Genomic DNA, 19,005 nt, shown 5'->3' with positions numbered 1-19,005 from the left:
CTTTATTCACTTTAGTGGCTCACTTCAGACTCTTAAAGAATTGTTTCGATTCCTGGCTGCCATCAACTGCATCACCTTAGGCAAGACATTCAAAGTGGTATTAACAGTACATTGACCTTTTTGAATTATGAGTATTAAATGAAACAGTGCATATAACGAGATTAGTTCAGAGCCTGGTACGTAGTAAATACTCAAGAAATATTAGCTGCTGTTTTGTTGTGTCTGTCTGATTCCTCAGCCTGAATCTCAGTGTACCCAAATGTGCTGGGTCTTTTTTTGTCTTTGTGCATACTTCTCCAGACCCTGGAATGCCTTTTTCTTTCCTCCTTCCACTTCCTGTGTCTCCTCCTCTTCCTTTGGAATTTAACTCTTCTAAGAAAATTTTCCTAGCATGTACAGTTAACCCTTGAGCAACAACATGGGTTTGAAGTGCACTGGGTCCACTTACATGAGGATTTTCTTTTGATAAATGCAGTACAGTACTGTAAATGGATTTTCCTCATACGATTTTCTTAACATTTCTTTTTCTCTCACTGTATTGTAAGAATACAGTGTGTAATACATATGACATACAAAATATATGTTAATCGACTCTGGTATCTGTGAGGCTTCTGGTTAACAGTCCGCTATTGGGGGAAATCAAAAATTGTACATAGATTTTTGACTGTGCAGGGTACTGGCACCCCAACCCCCACATTGTTTAAGAGTTAGCTGCCCTTCTTTATCACCCCTCCCTAACTTTACATAAACATTCCTTTAGTGGCACTTTTGTTCATACCTCAGAGTCATGTATTTTATTGCAATTTGTTTTCCAAACTCCTGTCTTCACTCGACTCTTAAGCTCCTTTTCAGTGGTAGAGATTAATTCTCAAGCTAATGGATCCCAGCGTTAGCTGCCCTGCCTTGCATCTAACAGGTTTTTAGTCGGTAACCACAAGTGCTGCCATGTGGATTATCTCATTTAATACCCACAGCAGCCACAAGTGCTCTGTGTTAGGTCTGCGTTGTTATCTGACTGGGTGAGGTTAAATGATTTGCCCCAAGCCACTTAGTAAGTGCTGCAAGTTTAGAATTCCCCACATTTAATAATGTGCTATTATTGGATAACTGTACTTTTACACGTTTGTCTTTTATTTACAACATAAATAGCATTTAATGTATTAAACATGCTTGTTGAGTATCTTTGAAGCACCCTTGCTTTAATTTTGTAAGGTGTAAAGCATCTCAAAACTGGGATTCTGCAGATTCACGATTGTGAGTTTGATCTGTGTGGACCTTGTATACTCTGTGGTATGGCTTAGTAAATACCGTAATTTACCATAGTAAATTGAGAGAATAAATATATTTCAGACAGTGAATTTTTTCATGCACCTTATACATGTAGGCAGTTGAAATAATTTGCACTTGAATTAACACTTAAGTTTTTCCAAGCATTTATGTTTTTTCCAAAATTTAATTCAGTTTTTCACTGATTCGAATTAGCCTGTATTAAATTTTGTTTTATCTTTGGTAACGTCTTTCAAGGTAATTGTGGGTTTATCTATAAAATGATAGCCCTTTGTAGTCTTTATGGAAGGCTGTTATTTTAAGACATGTAATAATGACCTAATGTAAAAAAGTTATGGCTTTGTATTCATTGGAAAACACTGATTCTAATAGCTGGGGGAGTGGTGCTGGTGGTGGTGGTTAATTAGATTGTTAAATACAAAAGTATTGCATGCCATTAATTTTACAAACAGTTAAAAGGTAAATTAGGAGTTTATATAATGATTCTAGCTAGAATCATTCTAAAGATGTTGTAATTGTGATTTAATTGAGTTACATCATAAATTCCAAGGGGACAGTTTCTTCTTTTTAAGGATAAAATATAGGGGCTCCTGGGTGGCTCAGCTGGTTAAGCATCTGACTTGGGCTCAGGCCAGGATCTCATGGTTCGTGAGTTTGAACCCTGCATTGAGCTCTGTGCTGGCAGCTAGCTCAGAGCCTGGAGCCTGCTTCAGATTCTGTGTCTCCTTCTCTCTCTACCCCTCCCCCACCCATGCTCTGTTTCTGTCTCAGTAATAAACATAAAAAATAAATTTAAAAAATGGGGGGGAAAAAAAAGAATGGGGCGCCTGGGTGGCTCAGTCGGGTGAGTATCTGACTTTGGCTCAGGTCATGATCTCATGGCTCATGAGTTCGANTCTACCCCTCCCCCACCCATGCTCTGTTTCTGTCTCAGTAATAAACATAAAAAATAAATTTTAAAAACGGGGGGAAAAAAAAGAATGGGGCGCCTGGGTGGCTCAGTCGGTTGAGTATCTGACTTTGGCTCAGGTCATGATCTCATGGCTCATGAGTTCGAGCCCTCCTTCAGGCTCTGTGCTGATAGCTCAGAGCCTGGAGCCTGCTTCAGAGTCTATGTCTCCTCTCTCTGTCCCTCTCCAACTTGTGCTCTCACTGTCTCTCAAAAACAAATAAACATTAAAAAATAAAATATAGAGTTGAAGATGAACAGTATTTATATAATATTTGAATTTAATTCTTGGGTTTGTTTTGCTTTTTTGTTTCCATTTTTAGAAAATAAAAATACTCCTAATCATTCTTTTTTATTATACAGCATAGTAATATTCTAAATCTCACCCCTGTAATAGTAATATTTATATTTTATTTTAGGGAAGCTATGCGAAATTACTTAAAGGAGCGAGGGGATCAAACAGTACTTATTCTTCATGCAAAAGTTGCACAGAAGTCATATGGAAATGAAAAAAGGTAAGGTTATTATTCTTCTGGTCGGTGGTTAATTGTAGCTCTTACATGGATTTGCAAATGATGTATTAGTGTGCAAGTTAGAGGGTGGTTTCTTTTATTGGATTAATTTGTAAGTACAAAATAAAAAATAGGCTCTTGGTCTCTACTGAATGTTAGAAACAAAGTGAATTGTGGCATATTTAGTAAAGATCATCTGGCTAAATCCCTGATGTCATAAAAGGAAATAATCCATAATCTGGGATGGGGGGGGCTACATGATGTTCCCTAAGTATTCCTTTGGTGCATTAGCTTGTTCAAAAAATAGCTTTCCTTTTGGTGGAAAATGTAGTTTTATAAATGTGTGACCCCCAAAGCACTATTTTGAAAAGAGGAAAGCTAACCAAGCCCTGAATTGAACCGTGGAGTGATTATAAGGAAAGGAGCTCCCAGTGCTCTCTGCCTTGACCCTGCGTCTCTTCAGATTAAGACAAAATCATAAAATTGAGTTGGCAAATTTGTACTCAGCATGTGGACAGTACAGAAATAACCTAGAGATCGGATTAGCAGAATTAAATTATAACAAAAATGATCTTCATAGTTAGCCTTTGTCTGAGTATCTTATAAATTTTGCCATTTTGGGTGTATAATTATGGATTTTTGTTTCTTTTCATTTGGTTTCTGGGACTTTGGGACTTCTTTGAGACTGTTTTAAGCATTTCATGGACAAGGGCTGCTTGTGGAAGAAGGTGAAAGATTTTTTGGATTGGCCAGAAAGGCACCAAATTGGAGCGAGAGAAGGAATGATGAAAACTTAGGTTTAGACATTAGGTGTGAAAAGGATGACTGATATTTTAGAGTTTGTGAGGTAAAGGGAACCTTAGCATATGCATCAGAGAAGGGAATTAACGTCCTCTAAATCCGAGCCAAGCTGAAGGTGAATTATTTAACTGATAACTTTATCCTCAAATAGGATGAACCAGTGCAAGCAAACAGTATTTAGTACTCATACTGCCAAAATGTTCTTTTTTATTGTTATTTAAGATTTACTACATTTCTGATTATTTTATCTTAATTTACTAATAAAACTTAATCATCTGATTTGGAATTAAATATGGGAAGAAGTTGGAATCTTTAGTTTGGGGCATAGAAACCAAGTCAAGAAAGTGGACCCCCCACCCCCTTTTTTTAATGAAGTTGATACTGGGTATTCTTTACACAAGTGAAATTAAATGTATGTGCATAGCACCGTCTGTTTATTTTCTGAGCAAAACAGAGCAAATAAACACCCTTAATACTTGAAAGAAGGCCAGCCTTGCACCTCATAATGAATCTGAAGAGGAAATACTACCCCTTTATTAAGCTCCACTTATGAACAAGAGTGAAACTGCCTTACAGATATTTTAAAATTTTAATCCTCAGAATAATCTTGTTGGTCAGTATACTATAATCCCCATTCTGTGAATGAGAAAACTAAAGACCAGAGACTTTAAATATGCCCACGTTCATTCTAGTTTAGGAATCGATGGAACCAGGATTGGAACCCCGGAACTATATAACTCCAGATTTCCTATCTTTTTTATCAACCTGATTTTCATAGCTTTCCATTTTGTGTTTGAGTGTTACTCACAGTAGAGCTTGAAGATGGTAGAGGTAAAGATGCCTATAGAACATCAGCTGTAAACTTTGCCTCGGATCGTCCCTTCACCATCAGGGTGAACCTGGGCTGGATCTAATGGAAGTAGAAATGGAGGTGTGTTTAGTGCAGCAATGCTGTTCTCTCTCTACAGTTTTGAAGATGCATTTTGGTACAGCTGNATCTAATGGAAGTAGAAATGGAGGTGTGTTTAGTGCAGCAATGCTGTTCTCTCTACAGTTTTGAAGATGCATTTTGGTACAGCTAGATCCATTCATTAATTCATTCTTTATGTTGGTTTGGAAATTAGGTGGCATGTACTTTGCAAAAGGATCTTTACTAGGAATTTTAAAGTCACTGTGTCTTTTAATACTGGATAACTGAGGCCATGAGGGGAAAGCAGAAAGGAAGAGCTACTCAGAAGTTACTTCTAAGTCCAAATAAGGCTCCTGTTTGTTAGTCACTGTCAGAAATAAGTGAATACAAAGCTATAGTGGCTTCTCAGGTGGTGATTTAAAGGTTACCCTGTGCAGTGGTGGTGGTTGCCTTCATCTTCAGTCCCTCCCTGTTTGGGTATGGCCTGGCCAGGCTAAAACACCAAGTAAAGGAAAGCCTGAAGACTCTAAGCTTCTAGCCCCCAAAGAATGAAGAAAAAATGATGAAAAGCCTGAGTAGCTATTTCCCTGTATTTTTTACATATTTGTATTCTTAAATTTTCGGAGTAGACATGTATTAGTTTTACAACAAAGGGGGAAACCTATGGAAATTACTTGATTTTTAACAAGGATTAGCAGTAAGGGACTCCTCATGTCGTCCAGCCTCCTGGATGACTGGCAAGCCTTCCTTCTGGAAGAAGTCTGGCCCCTTATTCATTGGCAGAGTGTAGAGTGGAAAGGGTAAGATCTGCCGCCTTTCTTGTTGATCCAGATTTGGCCTTTCTGAAAAGCTGCCACAGCATAAGGCGTGAGGTAACCTGGGGACATGACCACAGTCTTCTTGGCACTTAAATAACTATAGCAAATGATGCTAGAAATATTTGGTCAGGAAAATTTCTCCTAAAATTTTAAGTTGTTCTTGGTACTAAAGTTTTGTGCTTAATAACAGATATTTATTTCTTTTGGACATCTGGTATACCACTGATACTAATGATTAGTTTTACTTTTTCATTAAAGAAGATTATTCCAGGTTGAAAAATAAGCTTTTAAAAAGATTATTTTGTTTAGAGGAAAGTTTCATTAGAGATAGGGAAATTACTTTTGACATATTAGTATTTCTTCAGCTTCGTGTCAAGGGAAGTTGTTAAGCAGTACTGAAGGTGGTAATGATGTGGTTGAGGCAACAGTAAAGACATTTAGATAATTAGATGATGCTTCTGAAGTCATACTGAGAATGTGTGTTAATTGAGGCAACTGAGATGTGCAAAAAGTTTCTATTTTGGTGCTTTTGGATTGAATAATCATCAAAGGATAAGGACTCTGCAAAGGTAGTCACATAACGTAAATGACGTGTTTGGATTTGGTCTAACCTAACCTATTTTATATATTGGGCTGAATAAAAAGGCTTCTTTGAGTCTATAAAGTATTTTCCAGACCTCATCAGGGTTTGAGGAAAAAGTTGTTGAATCATTCTCTGAAAATAAAGACTAATTGTTTAAACTAGGAAATGAGTAAAATTGTAAATGTGTGCATATTGCCACCAAGTGGCAGGAAAAAAGCATTTTTTGTCATAGTTGTTAGAGTAGCCATGGGAAATATTGGAAAATAAAGGCACATTGTTTCATAGCATATTCTTTAATGGTAGCTGTTAAACTGAGCTGGCCACTTGTTGGTCAGACTTTTCTTTGAGTATTTGGTACATATTGACCAACTGTCCAAATTTAAAAATCACTGATTGCACATGGCATTATAAAGTGTGTTTTATAATTAGGTGACCTTTTTAAAAATCCTCCCTCCCTTTAATGTCCTTTCTCTGTGTTCTTTTTTGTATGTATGCTTATCTTCTGAAGTCTGTGGAAATGCAAACCTGATTCATTAGCTATTTTTTAGGGAGTGGCAGTATTGGGATGTTTAAGATCTGATGTCATTAGCACATTGTATAGAAATAGTCTCAATAGTTAGATTGTATGGGATTTGCTGTTTTCTTCATCACAACTTCTTTGAATTGCTTTAGAGTTGATTTAAAAAAACAAAACAAGGCTACTTCTGAGACATTTGTGAAGTCTTCTTCATTTTTCTTACTACATGACTGGAAAGCACTTTCAGTATACAATCTTGGTCCGTGTTTTAAGTGACAAAGAATTGCTTGCCAACCTGTCTAATTTTATACCTTGTTTCACGCCATTTTAACACAGTACTCTTGAGAAAACCAGCACTACCCAATCGTGTACAGTTTTAGCCCTCTTTATATTTTTTCAGATGTGAAATAAAAGTGTCTTTTATGATAACTTTTTGAAATGTGACTACTGCATCTGGTATATTCTAAAGCATGACTCTTTGAATTTTATAGCTAGTATACCAACTTATTAAATTAAAGAATCTTAGTATCAGTATTCAATTAAAAAAAAAAACACTGATGGGAGACAAGTTTCCAAAATTGATGCCTTCTCAACCTCCCAGTAGAGTGCCAGAGAGGTATTTATGTCTGTGCCACTGTAAGCATTGGGTGGCTCCCAGCGTCAAGGCCAGAAAGATCCCTGGGGGAGACTTGAACTGAGCCAACTCCAGAACTGACCCAGCCAGTCCAGGCATCCCTCCAAACTCAGAGTGACCTGGAACTAAGCCCACTACCTCGGCTGCGACCTCTGTGTCCATGGTCACAGCGAGAGTACGCAGGCATGAAAGCGGCTCTGCTTCTTTTTTATTGGTTTAAATAAATCTGAAAAGACTCCAGGGCTTCCCTCCTTACTCGACTTGACCCCTAGGTCCTACTTGGTCTACTTCCCCATTATCTAGGCTTCATCTTCTGTTCTCAACTCCAGCCACACTGGTCTGTGTTTGCTTTGACACAGACCCTGTCAGTCCTTCCTACTTGCTCTTCCCTCAGCTACCCATGGCTTCAGGTTGTGACTCAACGTGACCTTTTAAAGGAAGCTTTCCCTGGCCACCCTGGTTTTATAAACACATTTTACTCCTTTATGGTGTTTGTTTTTTAATTGTCACTCCTGTTAGAGGTCGTGAATCCCATCAGGACAGGAATATTTATCTATCTTCTTTTTTTAACTACTACTATATTCCTAGTGCCTTCTATACTAGGGGTTCAGACTAGGGCTATGATCATTTAATGAATTAATATTAAATACACCCAGCTCACTTCTTATAAAGTCTGCTCATTATTGGTCTACAAGATGTTAAAAAGCATAAATTAGTTGCTAACTTTGAAAATTAGGAATCCCATATGAATTTGACTTCAAGCATCTGTTGAACAATTGGAGGATGTGACCAACACTAGGCCCACATGCCCTTAGTCCAGCAAAGTGATTGAGTGGGTGTGTACTCACAAGCTTGCTATCCTCTGTTGTGCTTTATCATCAGAGTCACACACCAGTGGCTGATGTCATTGAATTTAAGCTCTACTTTTTCTTACAGTGGGCTTTAAAGAATTAAGAAAAAGTTTCCGTTACTCCTAACTATACAAAAAGCAGGAATTACCATGAGGGCTGTGTGTTTTCAAGAAAGAAGAGGGAATAAAGGATATTCCTACTTACTTATCGTGCACCTGGTTTACCCACTAAATTACTTACCTGGTTACTATTTGAGTTTACTTAGCCACTATTTCAGGAAGATATTTGAGTTTTCAGGTCCCTTGATGAGACATTGTGTAAGTGTTTTAAAGTATGCATCAGCCCGTGTGTATAATTGAGCAAAAGCAAATTACACTCTACATAAGGACTAGATTGATGGTCTTAATGATAAAATATGGGGCTTGAACTAGGCTGTGAAACTGATATTTTTTAATTGCCAAAGAGAAGAGAGCGGTTGACTCTTGAACTACAAAGGTTTGATCTGCACGGGTCTGCTTACGTTCAGAGTTTTTTCAGTTAATACAGTATAACATTATAAATGTATTTCCTCTTATAATTTTCTTTTCTCTAGCTTATTGTATTATAAGACTATAGTATATAATATATATAACATACAAAATATATGTTGACTGTTTATGTTAATGCTAAGGCTTCCTGGTCAACAGTAGGCTATTGGTTAAGTTTGGGGGAGTCCAAAGTTAGACATGAATTTTTCACTGTGCCGGGAGTTGACACCCCTCATCCCCACGTTGTTCAAGGGTCAGCTGTATAAGGAAGTGATTCTAGGTGGGAAGAATTTTTGAGGGCAGATTTTTGGCAACTAGCAAAACAAATCCGTTGGTGATCTGTGAGTTGAAAGGGTGCAGTGAATTGTTCTTTCAGACATCCACTTGCACCAGGTATCTGGGGTGCCAGATACACAGAAACCCACTTATCAATTGCTTTTAATTCTTCTACTTTTGTAATATTTTGAAGGTTTCTACTTTGGTTGCTCTAATTCCATTTTCCAGGTTAATTACCAAATAAAGTTTAGCATAATAGCCACAGCAATAGTGTTATTAATTATTAATATATCATTTTGAGTAGCAGTAACATTAATTAATAGTATATCATTTTGAGTGATCTTAATTAGTGATTGCAGATTCTGTGATGGTGTAGTATCTTTTGTAATTATTGGATTTGCTGAACTCCAATAATTCAGAACTCTGACCTATGTGAAAATTCAGAGACTCCTCCCTCTAAAAAGTATCTAATCTTGGGATGCCCGAGTGGCCCAGTTGGCTAAGCGTCTGACTTCAGCTCAGGTCATGATCTCATGGTTCATGAGCTCAAGCCCTGTGTCAGGCTCTGTGCTGACAGCTCAGAGCCTGGAGCCTGTGTCTCCCTCTCTCTCTCTGCCCCTCCCCTGCCCACACTTTCTCTCTCTCTCTCAAAAATAAACAAACATTAAAAAAATACTAAAAATAAAAAGTGTCTAATCTTACTGAATGCATAATTCCAGTATAATGAACCTTCTCCAAACAAATGTAGTCTTTGTGGAAGCCTTAATATCTGTGCTGTGGACATGATTAATTGGCATTACAAAAGGCTTCACCAAAATGTTTCATCAGGAGATTACTTAGTGTAGTTCAGTATAATTTTATATTCACATGGCCAAGGAAAAGACATGCTTTCTTAATCTAATTGCATTGTTTGTTTTTATATTTGTGTGTGCGTGTGTGTGTTCCCACCATTGTTTCAGGTTTTTTTGCCCTCCTCCTTGTGTGTATCTTATGGGCAGTGGATGGAAGAAAAAAAAAGAACAAATGGAACATGATGGTTGTTCTGAGCAAGAGTCTCAACCCTGTGCATTTATTGGAATAGGAAATAGTGACCAAGAAATGCAGCAGCTGAACTTGGAAGGAAAGGTAAATTAAACTATGTTGGTTCTCCTAAAAGGGCACCCTGGTACCCTATTAGCATGCAGTTTCCTTATTTGTTTTTGTGGTAGTGATTTTTTTTCTTTTATGGCTTTGGTAGCAATTTTCTGAACACAGCCACCCCAGCCCACTACCCCCCCTCCCCCAGCCACCAGAGATAAACTTCTTAAATAGTTGTGGTCTAGTCACAAGCTGTTGATATCTAAAGGTGGCTTGTTAGCAGTTTTGGCAGGCTGTGAATCAGATTGCCATTGGAAGCCAGTAATCAGTTTCAGAAGCTAATCCCTCATGTGTCTGACAGGGACATGGTACTCAAGTAACAGTGAACATACGTAGCTCAGTAATGTTTTACCCTCTCTCAATCTTAGTCTTGCACTGGAAACAAACTGATACAGATAAATTCTTACAAGTATTTACCTGGGTTATAAAGATCATAAATATTTTATGTAGCTTCTCTGTGGAGCAAAAACTGTGCTATAGACAAAAATAGTCACAGTTAGCTTTACTCAAACTTTCAGGGATTTTCTTTGATTAATTTGCTAGGGGACAAAATTTATGTATTAGTTTTGCTATTTGTGTTTTATGAAATTACAAAGTAATCATTTCAATTTATACCTTTAGTATTCAAAAATAGTTCTTAATGACTTAGCATTTAACTATTATTTTCCTTGATATTAAAATCTGAAAAATGGTTAATTCTTAAAACGCACATGAATATCTTTTAAAATAGTGCATGAAAAGCTATTTCCTCAGTCAGTAAATCGTCAGTGAATGTCTTCATGTTTGCTGTGTTGTAGTTACAGTACAGACAGAGGCTGCCCGGTGACATTGAAGGTGATGAGTTAGGGAGATTTGTACACTTCAATTCACTTTAAGTCATTTTATAGCTAATATGGAGCATGAGCACTAAGAAGCCTTAATATCCACCCTCCTCAAATATTTTTATGTATGACATTTGTATCCTTAAGATTTTTATCAATAAGACTTATCAACTATGCATTTTTAATTCAGTTTGCAATAAAACTTACTACAATAGAAGTGGTTTCATCTTAAAAGAATAGAGCAGTAAGAAATGTTTCTAAATTATGACCCTTTAACTAGAGTAAAGGTGTATTTAAGTGGTAGGGTGATCTAATGGGCCTTAGCTGTGTCTCCCCTGTTTTCCTGTTATATAAAAAGTCTCAGAGTTATAGGTCTCCAAGGTGTACATTTAGATAAACTTGATACTATGAAATGAATACTTAAATAGGTAGTGAGAAGCCAAGGATTGTAGCTACCAGGGTATATAACTGTTAACTGAATTTTTGCCTACTTTAACCCGTTCCAGCTTCTAGCATTGTAAGGGAAGTAATACCAAACAAACAGCATCCTCACTTGCCTTTATCAGCATCGTGGCTCAGTATATCTTTCTTCAACTTACAATGTTATATTCTTTCCCTAAGCCCTAAAGATTCACAGAATACCTGGAGCTTGAACATTAACTAGTAAATAGCTACTAATGGGGTAGTATAATGTCTGTAAGCCAAAGCTATTAACACTAGTTTTAATGAAAAATGCTATTAGAGAAGTCTTACTTTATATGTAAGACATGTTGAGAGTCTACAGAAGGCATTCCAGGTGGAAGGAACATCATATGTGCTTGGAGCTTAAAGGCGTAATATATTTGGGCCTTGGTAGGCAAAACAAAACAAAACAAAACAAAACTGAGTAGTGGCCTGCTGAGCCTCAGAAAGGGCCCTTTGCTCCTGCCTATCTCTCTCAACTTCCATTCACTTAAGGTAACATTGTTTTCTTTTGGTAGTCGGCTCATTGAATGGTACAATAAATCATTATCGAGAAAGAAAGGATAGTTACTTTGCACTATTGGGTATTTGTACTTAGTATTCATTACAATAAAGTTCTAGTATACGTAGCAGTTACTATGGTCACATTTGACTCGAAGTTGCTAATATCTTGGACCTGAGATTTCACTTAATGATATTTTTATTTGTTAAATACTCATTTCCTCAATTTTCCATCTTACATAGTTGCAAATAGGTAGGGTATACAACACGAATTGACTCCCTACTTAGCCCACTTGTGTTCTTCTTATATTTAAAAGCTACATTCCCTACACCTCTCTTGCTAGCACTGTTTCACTTCTATAATTCAGATATTTCTACAGTACTTTTCCAGTATTAGATTTGGTATTGCCTTCTCATTTTGGTCACATGTTTTTACTAAGGCCTGAAGATACTCAAGGAGTTGTTCTTAAGTTAAATTGTTCATATTCATAGAAAGATTTATTATATGCCATTTTCTAGTCTAGAATTTTAGTATGAATGTAACTTTAAATTTTATTTACTTTATTTTCTATTTTCTTAAAGCAGTAATACTTTTTCTGAGTAGTGACTTTTTCCTTTTTTTTTTTTTTAAACGGAATTTGAGTAGTTTGTGGTCAGTGGTCTTAACAGTATTTAAAAAAAAACAAAAAAAAAAAAACCAGTTCTAATACAGTTAGCCCAGGGGCATCTGGGTGGCTCGGTTAAGTGTCTGACTCCATCTCAGCTCAGCTTGATCTCAGGATCATGAGTATGATTATTGTTTTGTGGATTCACACTACTCACTTTTATAAAAATAAGGATACATTTTTCTTTTTCCAAAGAGATACGTGTGTTTGCTTTTTCCGAAAAAAACTTTGTCTCAGTCTTTCCCCATGAGAATTTAATTGTCTTCATGTAGATACACATTTCATTTTGTTCCTTGTAACTGCCTGCTTTGGTATATTGATACCCATTTCCCTAGACTTTGTTTTATGGTGCAGAACAATTCCAACAGTTTAGGCTTAATTTGACCTTCAGTGCTTTTTAATGTATGGCAGACCTGTCGCTCCTGGTAGAAGGAGCTATATGAGTACAAAGAGCTGTTGTTGTTATTTTTCTTATTACTATTAATAGCTTTATCTTAATTTTGTCTTCTACAGAACAAAGCATCTACCACACTTTTGAATTTGTGAATACTTAATGAAGTATACTCACGATGGCACCTACGTTGTCTTACATAACTTTGCTATGAGAAATGAAATAAACTGTGGCATTATTTTTGTTGTGCTAAAATTACGTGTTATTAAAATTTTAAAAGTTAAAAACCTAGAGTACATTAGCTATTTCTTAAATGAATGGCATTTTTCCTTGTTTTTCAAGGAAACACACAACAGAGGTAGTCAAGGAAACTTGTGGAGCCTAATTTTAAGGTAGAGCATTGATTTTCTAAAAAGAGTAATTTAGATATTTTAAATACCTAACCTGTGTTTGAGCATTATTTACCCAATCTAGAAAAAGAGATCAATTATTTAGTTACTTCCCTAATTCATAGGGATCAGGGGAATAGGAATGATAACAGAATTGTCATAAATATTTGAAATAGTAGCACTTTCATTGTCATTTGGGAGTGCTGTAACTCTTGAATCCTATCTTTTCAGTTACTAGAATTTATTTTCTGGTAGACTGGCATTATGCCTTGCTATGTTTATCTTCTCAATTACGTTTCAATCCAGTTTCATTTTTTTTTTCCTTTTTAAGTAAGTACTACCCGCAGTGTAGGTCTTGAACTCACAACCCTGAGATTAAGAGTCATATGCTCCATTGACTGAGCCAGCCAAGCACCCCAAGCATCAATCAGTTCTTTTGATGATATAATACCAGTTTTCCCATTGGTCAAAGTTAACCATTTTTATAAAGAGTTCTTTTAAACTATTCTCCTAACTCTTTCTGGAATAAAATATTTTATAATTATCCAGTTACTCTAACATTGTTTTTATCAAACTTACAGATGGTTGCTCTAGTGTTCAACCACATAAAGAAAAACACTGTATGCACTATTTTGAAAAGTATTGCCGCTAAAAATCTTTTAGAGAATTCAGTTGAATTCTGATAGCTTTATTTATTTATTTGGTTTCATTGCAGAAATACAGTCATGTGCTTTTTTTCACTGTAAAATTCTTGGGTTTTTTTGTTGTTTTTTTTAATGTTTGTTTATTTCTGAGAGAGGGAGAAAGAGAGAGCACAAGCAGGGGAGGGGCAGAGAGAATCCCAAGCAGGATTCTGTCAGCACAGAGCCCCGTGGAGGACTCGAACTCATTAACCTTGAGGTCATGACCTGACCCAATATCAAAGGTCAGATGCATAACTAACTGAGCCACCAGGTGCCCTGTAAAATTCTATTTTAAAAATTACTGTTAAAGTGTTTACAATTTTTTTATGTTGGTATAGAGCTATAGAAAACAAGAAAAAATTGTTATAAAACAGGGTTAACTAGATTGTAATGTTAGTATTTAAGACTGTCCTTTGTCTTCCAGGATCCATTTCAGTAATTTTTGCAATTGGTTTTTTTAGCCATTCATCGAACTCATTCATCGAACACTTAGCCATGGCTATCCTGAGTTGTAATAACCCATAAGTTTTTGGTGCTATTGAAACTTTCCTTTTTTCTCAGAACTATTGCACAGCCAAAACTTTGTACATATCTGATTCAGACAAGAGAAAGCACTTCATGTTGTCCGTGAAGATGTTCTATGGCAACAGTGATGACATTGGTGTGTTCCTCAGCAAGCGGATAAAAGTCATCTCTAAACCTTCCAAAAAGAAGCAGTCGTTGAAAAATGCTGACTGTATGTATACTGGAGTTTTCTTTGTTGTCACCAATTCCCCCAATGAGTTAATAAGACAAATTCAACTATTTTCTTAACTACAAATTGCTTTTTGATAGCAGATTCATTTGTCAGTAATGGTTTTGTGGCCCTCCACTTTATCTGAAACTGTCATATTTATTATTTGCCATTTTATGGTCATCATTTTTATTTTTTTAATTAAAATGGACGATGCATGGTCCAAGGAGATGGCTCCCAGCCAGAGTTGGTTCTGCACTGCTCCCCTCAAGCATTTGGGAAATGGAAACTTATTCCTTGTGCTGTCAGTGACCACAGGGAGCGCTGGTGGCACTGGGTACATCCGACCAGTGACGCTAAATGTCCTTGTTCTCATTCCATTAAGAATTATCCCCCAAGAACATCGAAAGCTCCTCTTTGAAAAATGCTGTTATCAAATGGGCTGTGAAAGGCCACCCTGAAAACCTGAACAGCATGGTTAACACAGTTGCCCTGGCAAAAACTGCTGCCTCGTGAGCAAATTTTCAGACTACCAAATACCAGAGATAAACGCTGTCTGATGGAGTTGTACATTTCAGCCCCTGCACCCAATTTTCTTTGCTTTTTTAACTCTTTAATATGAACATTTTCAAACTCACCCAAAAGGGAGAGAGTTGTGTAAGGGGGCCATCCCCCTGGCCTCAGTAGGTTTTGCCAGTTCCGTTTCATTGTTTCCATGGTCTCTTTCTTCTCTGACTGCTGGAATATTTTAATGAAAATCTCAGATAACCTGTTCTTTCAGCCACTTCAGTAGTGACGCCTAAAAAAGTGGACAGTAGTGTTTTAATGCTATCTGAAACCCAGTCCATGTGCAGATTCATTATATGCTCTCTGAAATGTTTTATAGTTGTACTTTTGTGTGTAGGGGGAGGAGTTTCTTAGCAGTTGGCCTGTTCAAACTTGGATCCAAATAAGGCCCATACATTTTATCCTATAATAGTGTGTTCTCTCCCCCTGCAATCTCTCCATGTCATTTGCGGAAGAAACTGGCTCATTTTTCCTTTGGAATTTCCATATTCTGGATCTGGTTGATTACATGTGCCGCTGTCTCATATTTTCCCTAAACTGGTGGTTAGACCTAAAGACTTATTTTAAAATTAGCTGGTCCTCTATATGTTTGTTTCCTTCAAATCAGAAGTCAGAGATGATACCTGATTATCCCACTTCTTGTCCTATTAAGTTGTTTATAGTAAGTTGAGCTGTCATTAGCCTAATCCATTGTTACAAAGTTCCTCGGAGCCATTAACCATTGATGATGGCTGCTTGAATCCAGTATTTTATGAAGGGCTTTTTCTAATTGTTTTACTCAGAATTTATTAGCATTTTGTTTCAAATATAGTCTGCAGAGAAAAGGCAGGAAAGATGCTTGCTTACTAATTTGCAGAATAGCAGTAGTGTTCTTTGAAAGTGACGAAGGTTTTAGGAGTTTTTGTTTAGTTTGCTTGTTTTTATTTTGTTTCATTTTATTATGAACTTACTGGGTTTTTATCTATTGGTTGGTTTTAGTTCACTCAGTCATTATTATTATAACCATTTATATTATGGCTATTTTCAAACATAGCAAAGTAGACAGAGGCACATAATTATATGAAAGCTCTGTGTCCATCCTCTAATTTCAAGACTGATCTTAACTGCAGGCCAGTGTTATTTCATCTACCTATATCCTACTCGCACTTCTTCATCTTAGTTCAATGCAAATACAAGACCTATCATCTGTAAGTATGTATCTCTGAAAGATAGAGGCTCTTGTTTTTTAATGTAATTACAATACCATGATCACATAGAAACAGGTATGTTATAAAACAACTAAAAAATAATCTCTTTGTATTATCAAATATCTAGTTAGTTGAACTAATTTAAAATTATCTAAAATGTCATTTTGTTAGTATTTTGTTTGAATCAGAATTCAAATTTTGAATCCCCATCAGATATTTACAATATATATTATGTTGACATGTCCTTGAGTTTTTTAAAAGTAAATATGTCTACTTGTTTTTTATTTTATTTACTTTTTAGAGAACAAGAGAGTCATAGGAGCGGAGGGAGGGAGAAAGAGAAAATATCTTAGCAGACTCCACACTCAGTAGGGAGCCTGATGCCTACAGAGCTCAGTCCCTTGACCCTGGGATCATGACCTGAGTTGAAATCAAGGGTGGGACGCTCAACCAACTGAGCCACCCAGGGGCCCTGCCTTGAGTATTTTTTATCTCTGGATTCCCTCTTCATTAGCTGTCTCTCCTCGCAATGTATTTATTCAAGAGACTGAGTCATTTGGCCCTGAGAGATTGCCACATACTGGATTTTGCTCATTTCATTTCCTTGGTATAGTTTAATGTATTTTATAAGCCGACAGTGTCAGAGAGAACACGAGAGCCAGACGCTAGTAAAGTGGTAAAGACCGTTGTATTCAGTACTGTCATGGAAGGGGGAGGAGACTTGGGTGTGGAGCTGAGCTCAATGGATTGATAGTCCAGGAACAGCGGGACGGGAGGGGTCAGTGGATAGAACGTTACTAAGACGAAACATTCAGGGTACGGGGTTCAAGAGGAGCCAGCTTAACAGGATTTTTGTTAAAAGCTGGCCTCTGGTGATCAGATACACAGGGTGGCGCATGGGAAACTTGATCAGGTGTCAAGGGTGGGAGGAAGACTTATGGAATCTTGCAGTAACTGGGCTGGCCAGACCAAGATGGAAGAGGAGCCGGCCTAAATGTTTGGTCGAGGAGGGGCCGCCTGGGTGGCTCAGTCTGTTGGGCATCTGACTTCAGCTCATGTCATAATCTCATGGTTTGTGAGGTGGAGCCCCGCGTCGGGCTCTGTGCTGATAGCTCAGAGCCTGGAGCCTGCTTCGGATTCTGTGTCTCCCTCTCTTTGCCCCTTCCCCCGCTCATGCTCCCTGTGTCCTGTCTTTCTCTCTGTTTCAAAAATAAATAAACATTAAAAAGATTTTTTAAGTTTGGTTAAGGAGGAAATCTTTGTAGTCTGTTTAGAAGCCTGCCCAGATTTAAATTTGTTGTTCTTTGGTTTTTGTTGTTGCTGCTGGTGGACAAGGCTTGCTTCATAGTGGGAGTTGAGTGTTCTTGCTAATGTCATCTATTCACACCATTTCTAATTCAAATTACAGGATTTTATTTAAACTCTCACTTTGTTTTTCTGTTGATTGTAAGTTTCTTGTTGACAGAGAACATATTTCACTTTCAGAATATTTTCCTGCTTACATAGATGTGGTTGTTTTTTCAAGAAATTTCATGCAGTGCTATACTTTGAGGTAATTAGAAGAAATCAAAATCTCTAAAATCAGAATATGCAGAGGCAATTGGCATCAACTTTGCTAAACATTCTTCTAGACTCCTTTATGAGTGCATTCCATAGGATTGGATGTGAGTACATGGACAGACATGTGCAGTCACATAAATATATATATAAAGGGACCTCAGCATACAGAGGGTTTTATAGACCACTTTTCCACTCAGTGATATACTAGGGAGATACTTTTTTTTAATCAGTTCATTTTGATGTACATTATTTAAATATATAAATGACATAATTTACTCAATTTCCTATTGCATATTTATCATTTAAACATAATTTCCCTTTGCTGAACAGCACTGCTTTAAACATACTGTATAGCGCTCATTTAAAAATATTTTATGGATGTAGTATTTTACATCTTTAGCTTGACATCATTAATGAGAGTTAACCTTGATTTTTTTTTTAAGGGTATCAATTTGTTAGCAGAATCTGTTAATTATTAAGTAATAATAAAGAATAATTATAACTTGCCAGGTCCAGGTCCCTTCTCCCCAGTCACATAACTAGAAGCTATTTTTTCTTTGCAGTGTGCATTGCCTCAGGAACAAAAGTGGCTCTGTTCAATCGACTTCGATCCCAGACAGTTAGTACCAGATACTTGCATGTGGAAGGAGGTAATTTCCATGCCAGTTCTCAGCAGTGGGGAGCGTTTTACATTCATCTCTGTGAGTATGAAAATGTGTGTTTGATGTCTTTAGTGTGAAGTTGTTAAATTCTTTGATAATAAGACACACAGATCTATTAAGTTTTATTGTTTTCCTAAGTAGATTAAAGAATTCTAAAAGATAAATGATCTCTTTTTTCACTCCACTGTAGTGGATGACGATGAATCAGAAGGAGAAGAATTCACAGTTCGTGACGGCTACATCCACTACGGACAGACCGTCAAACTCGTGTGCTCAGTCACTGGCATGGCTCTCCCGAGGCTGGTACGCTCTCCTTTTGCTGCAGTCATGTGTACGGTGAAAATTAACACCGAGAAGGCACAGCATTCAGTTGTAAAAATATACTTCAGTTTCATTTTTTAAGATGTATCAATATTCACTGACTTTGATTATTGACAATTATACCCCACCTTGTTTTAAAAACAATTTAAGGCAGATAGCCAATTTTTATGAATACATTATTAATGACTTTCTGTTATACTGTTTTAATACATTTTGGTGGAGATTTTCCTTTTTGGATGTATATCTGAACATGTTCAATAG

At 36.8% G+C, this 19,005-nt stretch overlaps 1 protein-coding gene across 7 annotated transcripts in view; it reads left to right on the top strand.

Moving 5' to 3' along the window:
- The window catches only part of RBPJ (recombination signal binding protein for immunoglobulin kappa J region), a 215,382-nt gene that overhangs the window by 186,509 nt on the left and 9,868 nt on the right, over window positions 1-19,005 (top strand). For all 7 annotated transcript variants that reach the window (XM_077776600.1, XM_077776603.1, XM_077776601.1 and 4 more), the window contains 5 exons: window positions 2,656-2,751; window positions 9,625-9,790; window positions 14,276-14,450; window positions 18,325-18,462; window positions 18,614-18,726. In XM_077776600.1, coding sequence (XP_077632726.1) covers window positions 2,656-2,751; window positions 9,625-9,790; window positions 14,276-14,450; window positions 18,325-18,462; window positions 18,614-18,726 — 688 coding nt within the window. The remainder of the gene's footprint in view (window positions 1-2,655; window positions 2,752-9,624; window positions 9,791-14,275; window positions 14,451-18,324; window positions 18,463-18,613; window positions 18,727-19,005) is intronic.

This window comes from Crocuta crocuta, unplaced genomic scaffold (assembly GCF_008692635.1).
Source record: "Crocuta crocuta isolate KB4526 unplaced genomic scaffold, BGI_CrCroc_1.0 scaffold57, whole genome shotgun sequence".
Taxonomy (NCBI): Eukaryota; Metazoa; Chordata; class Mammalia; order Carnivora; family Hyaenidae; genus Crocuta; species Crocuta crocuta.
This window is presented reverse-complemented; position numbering and strand designations above follow the sequence as displayed.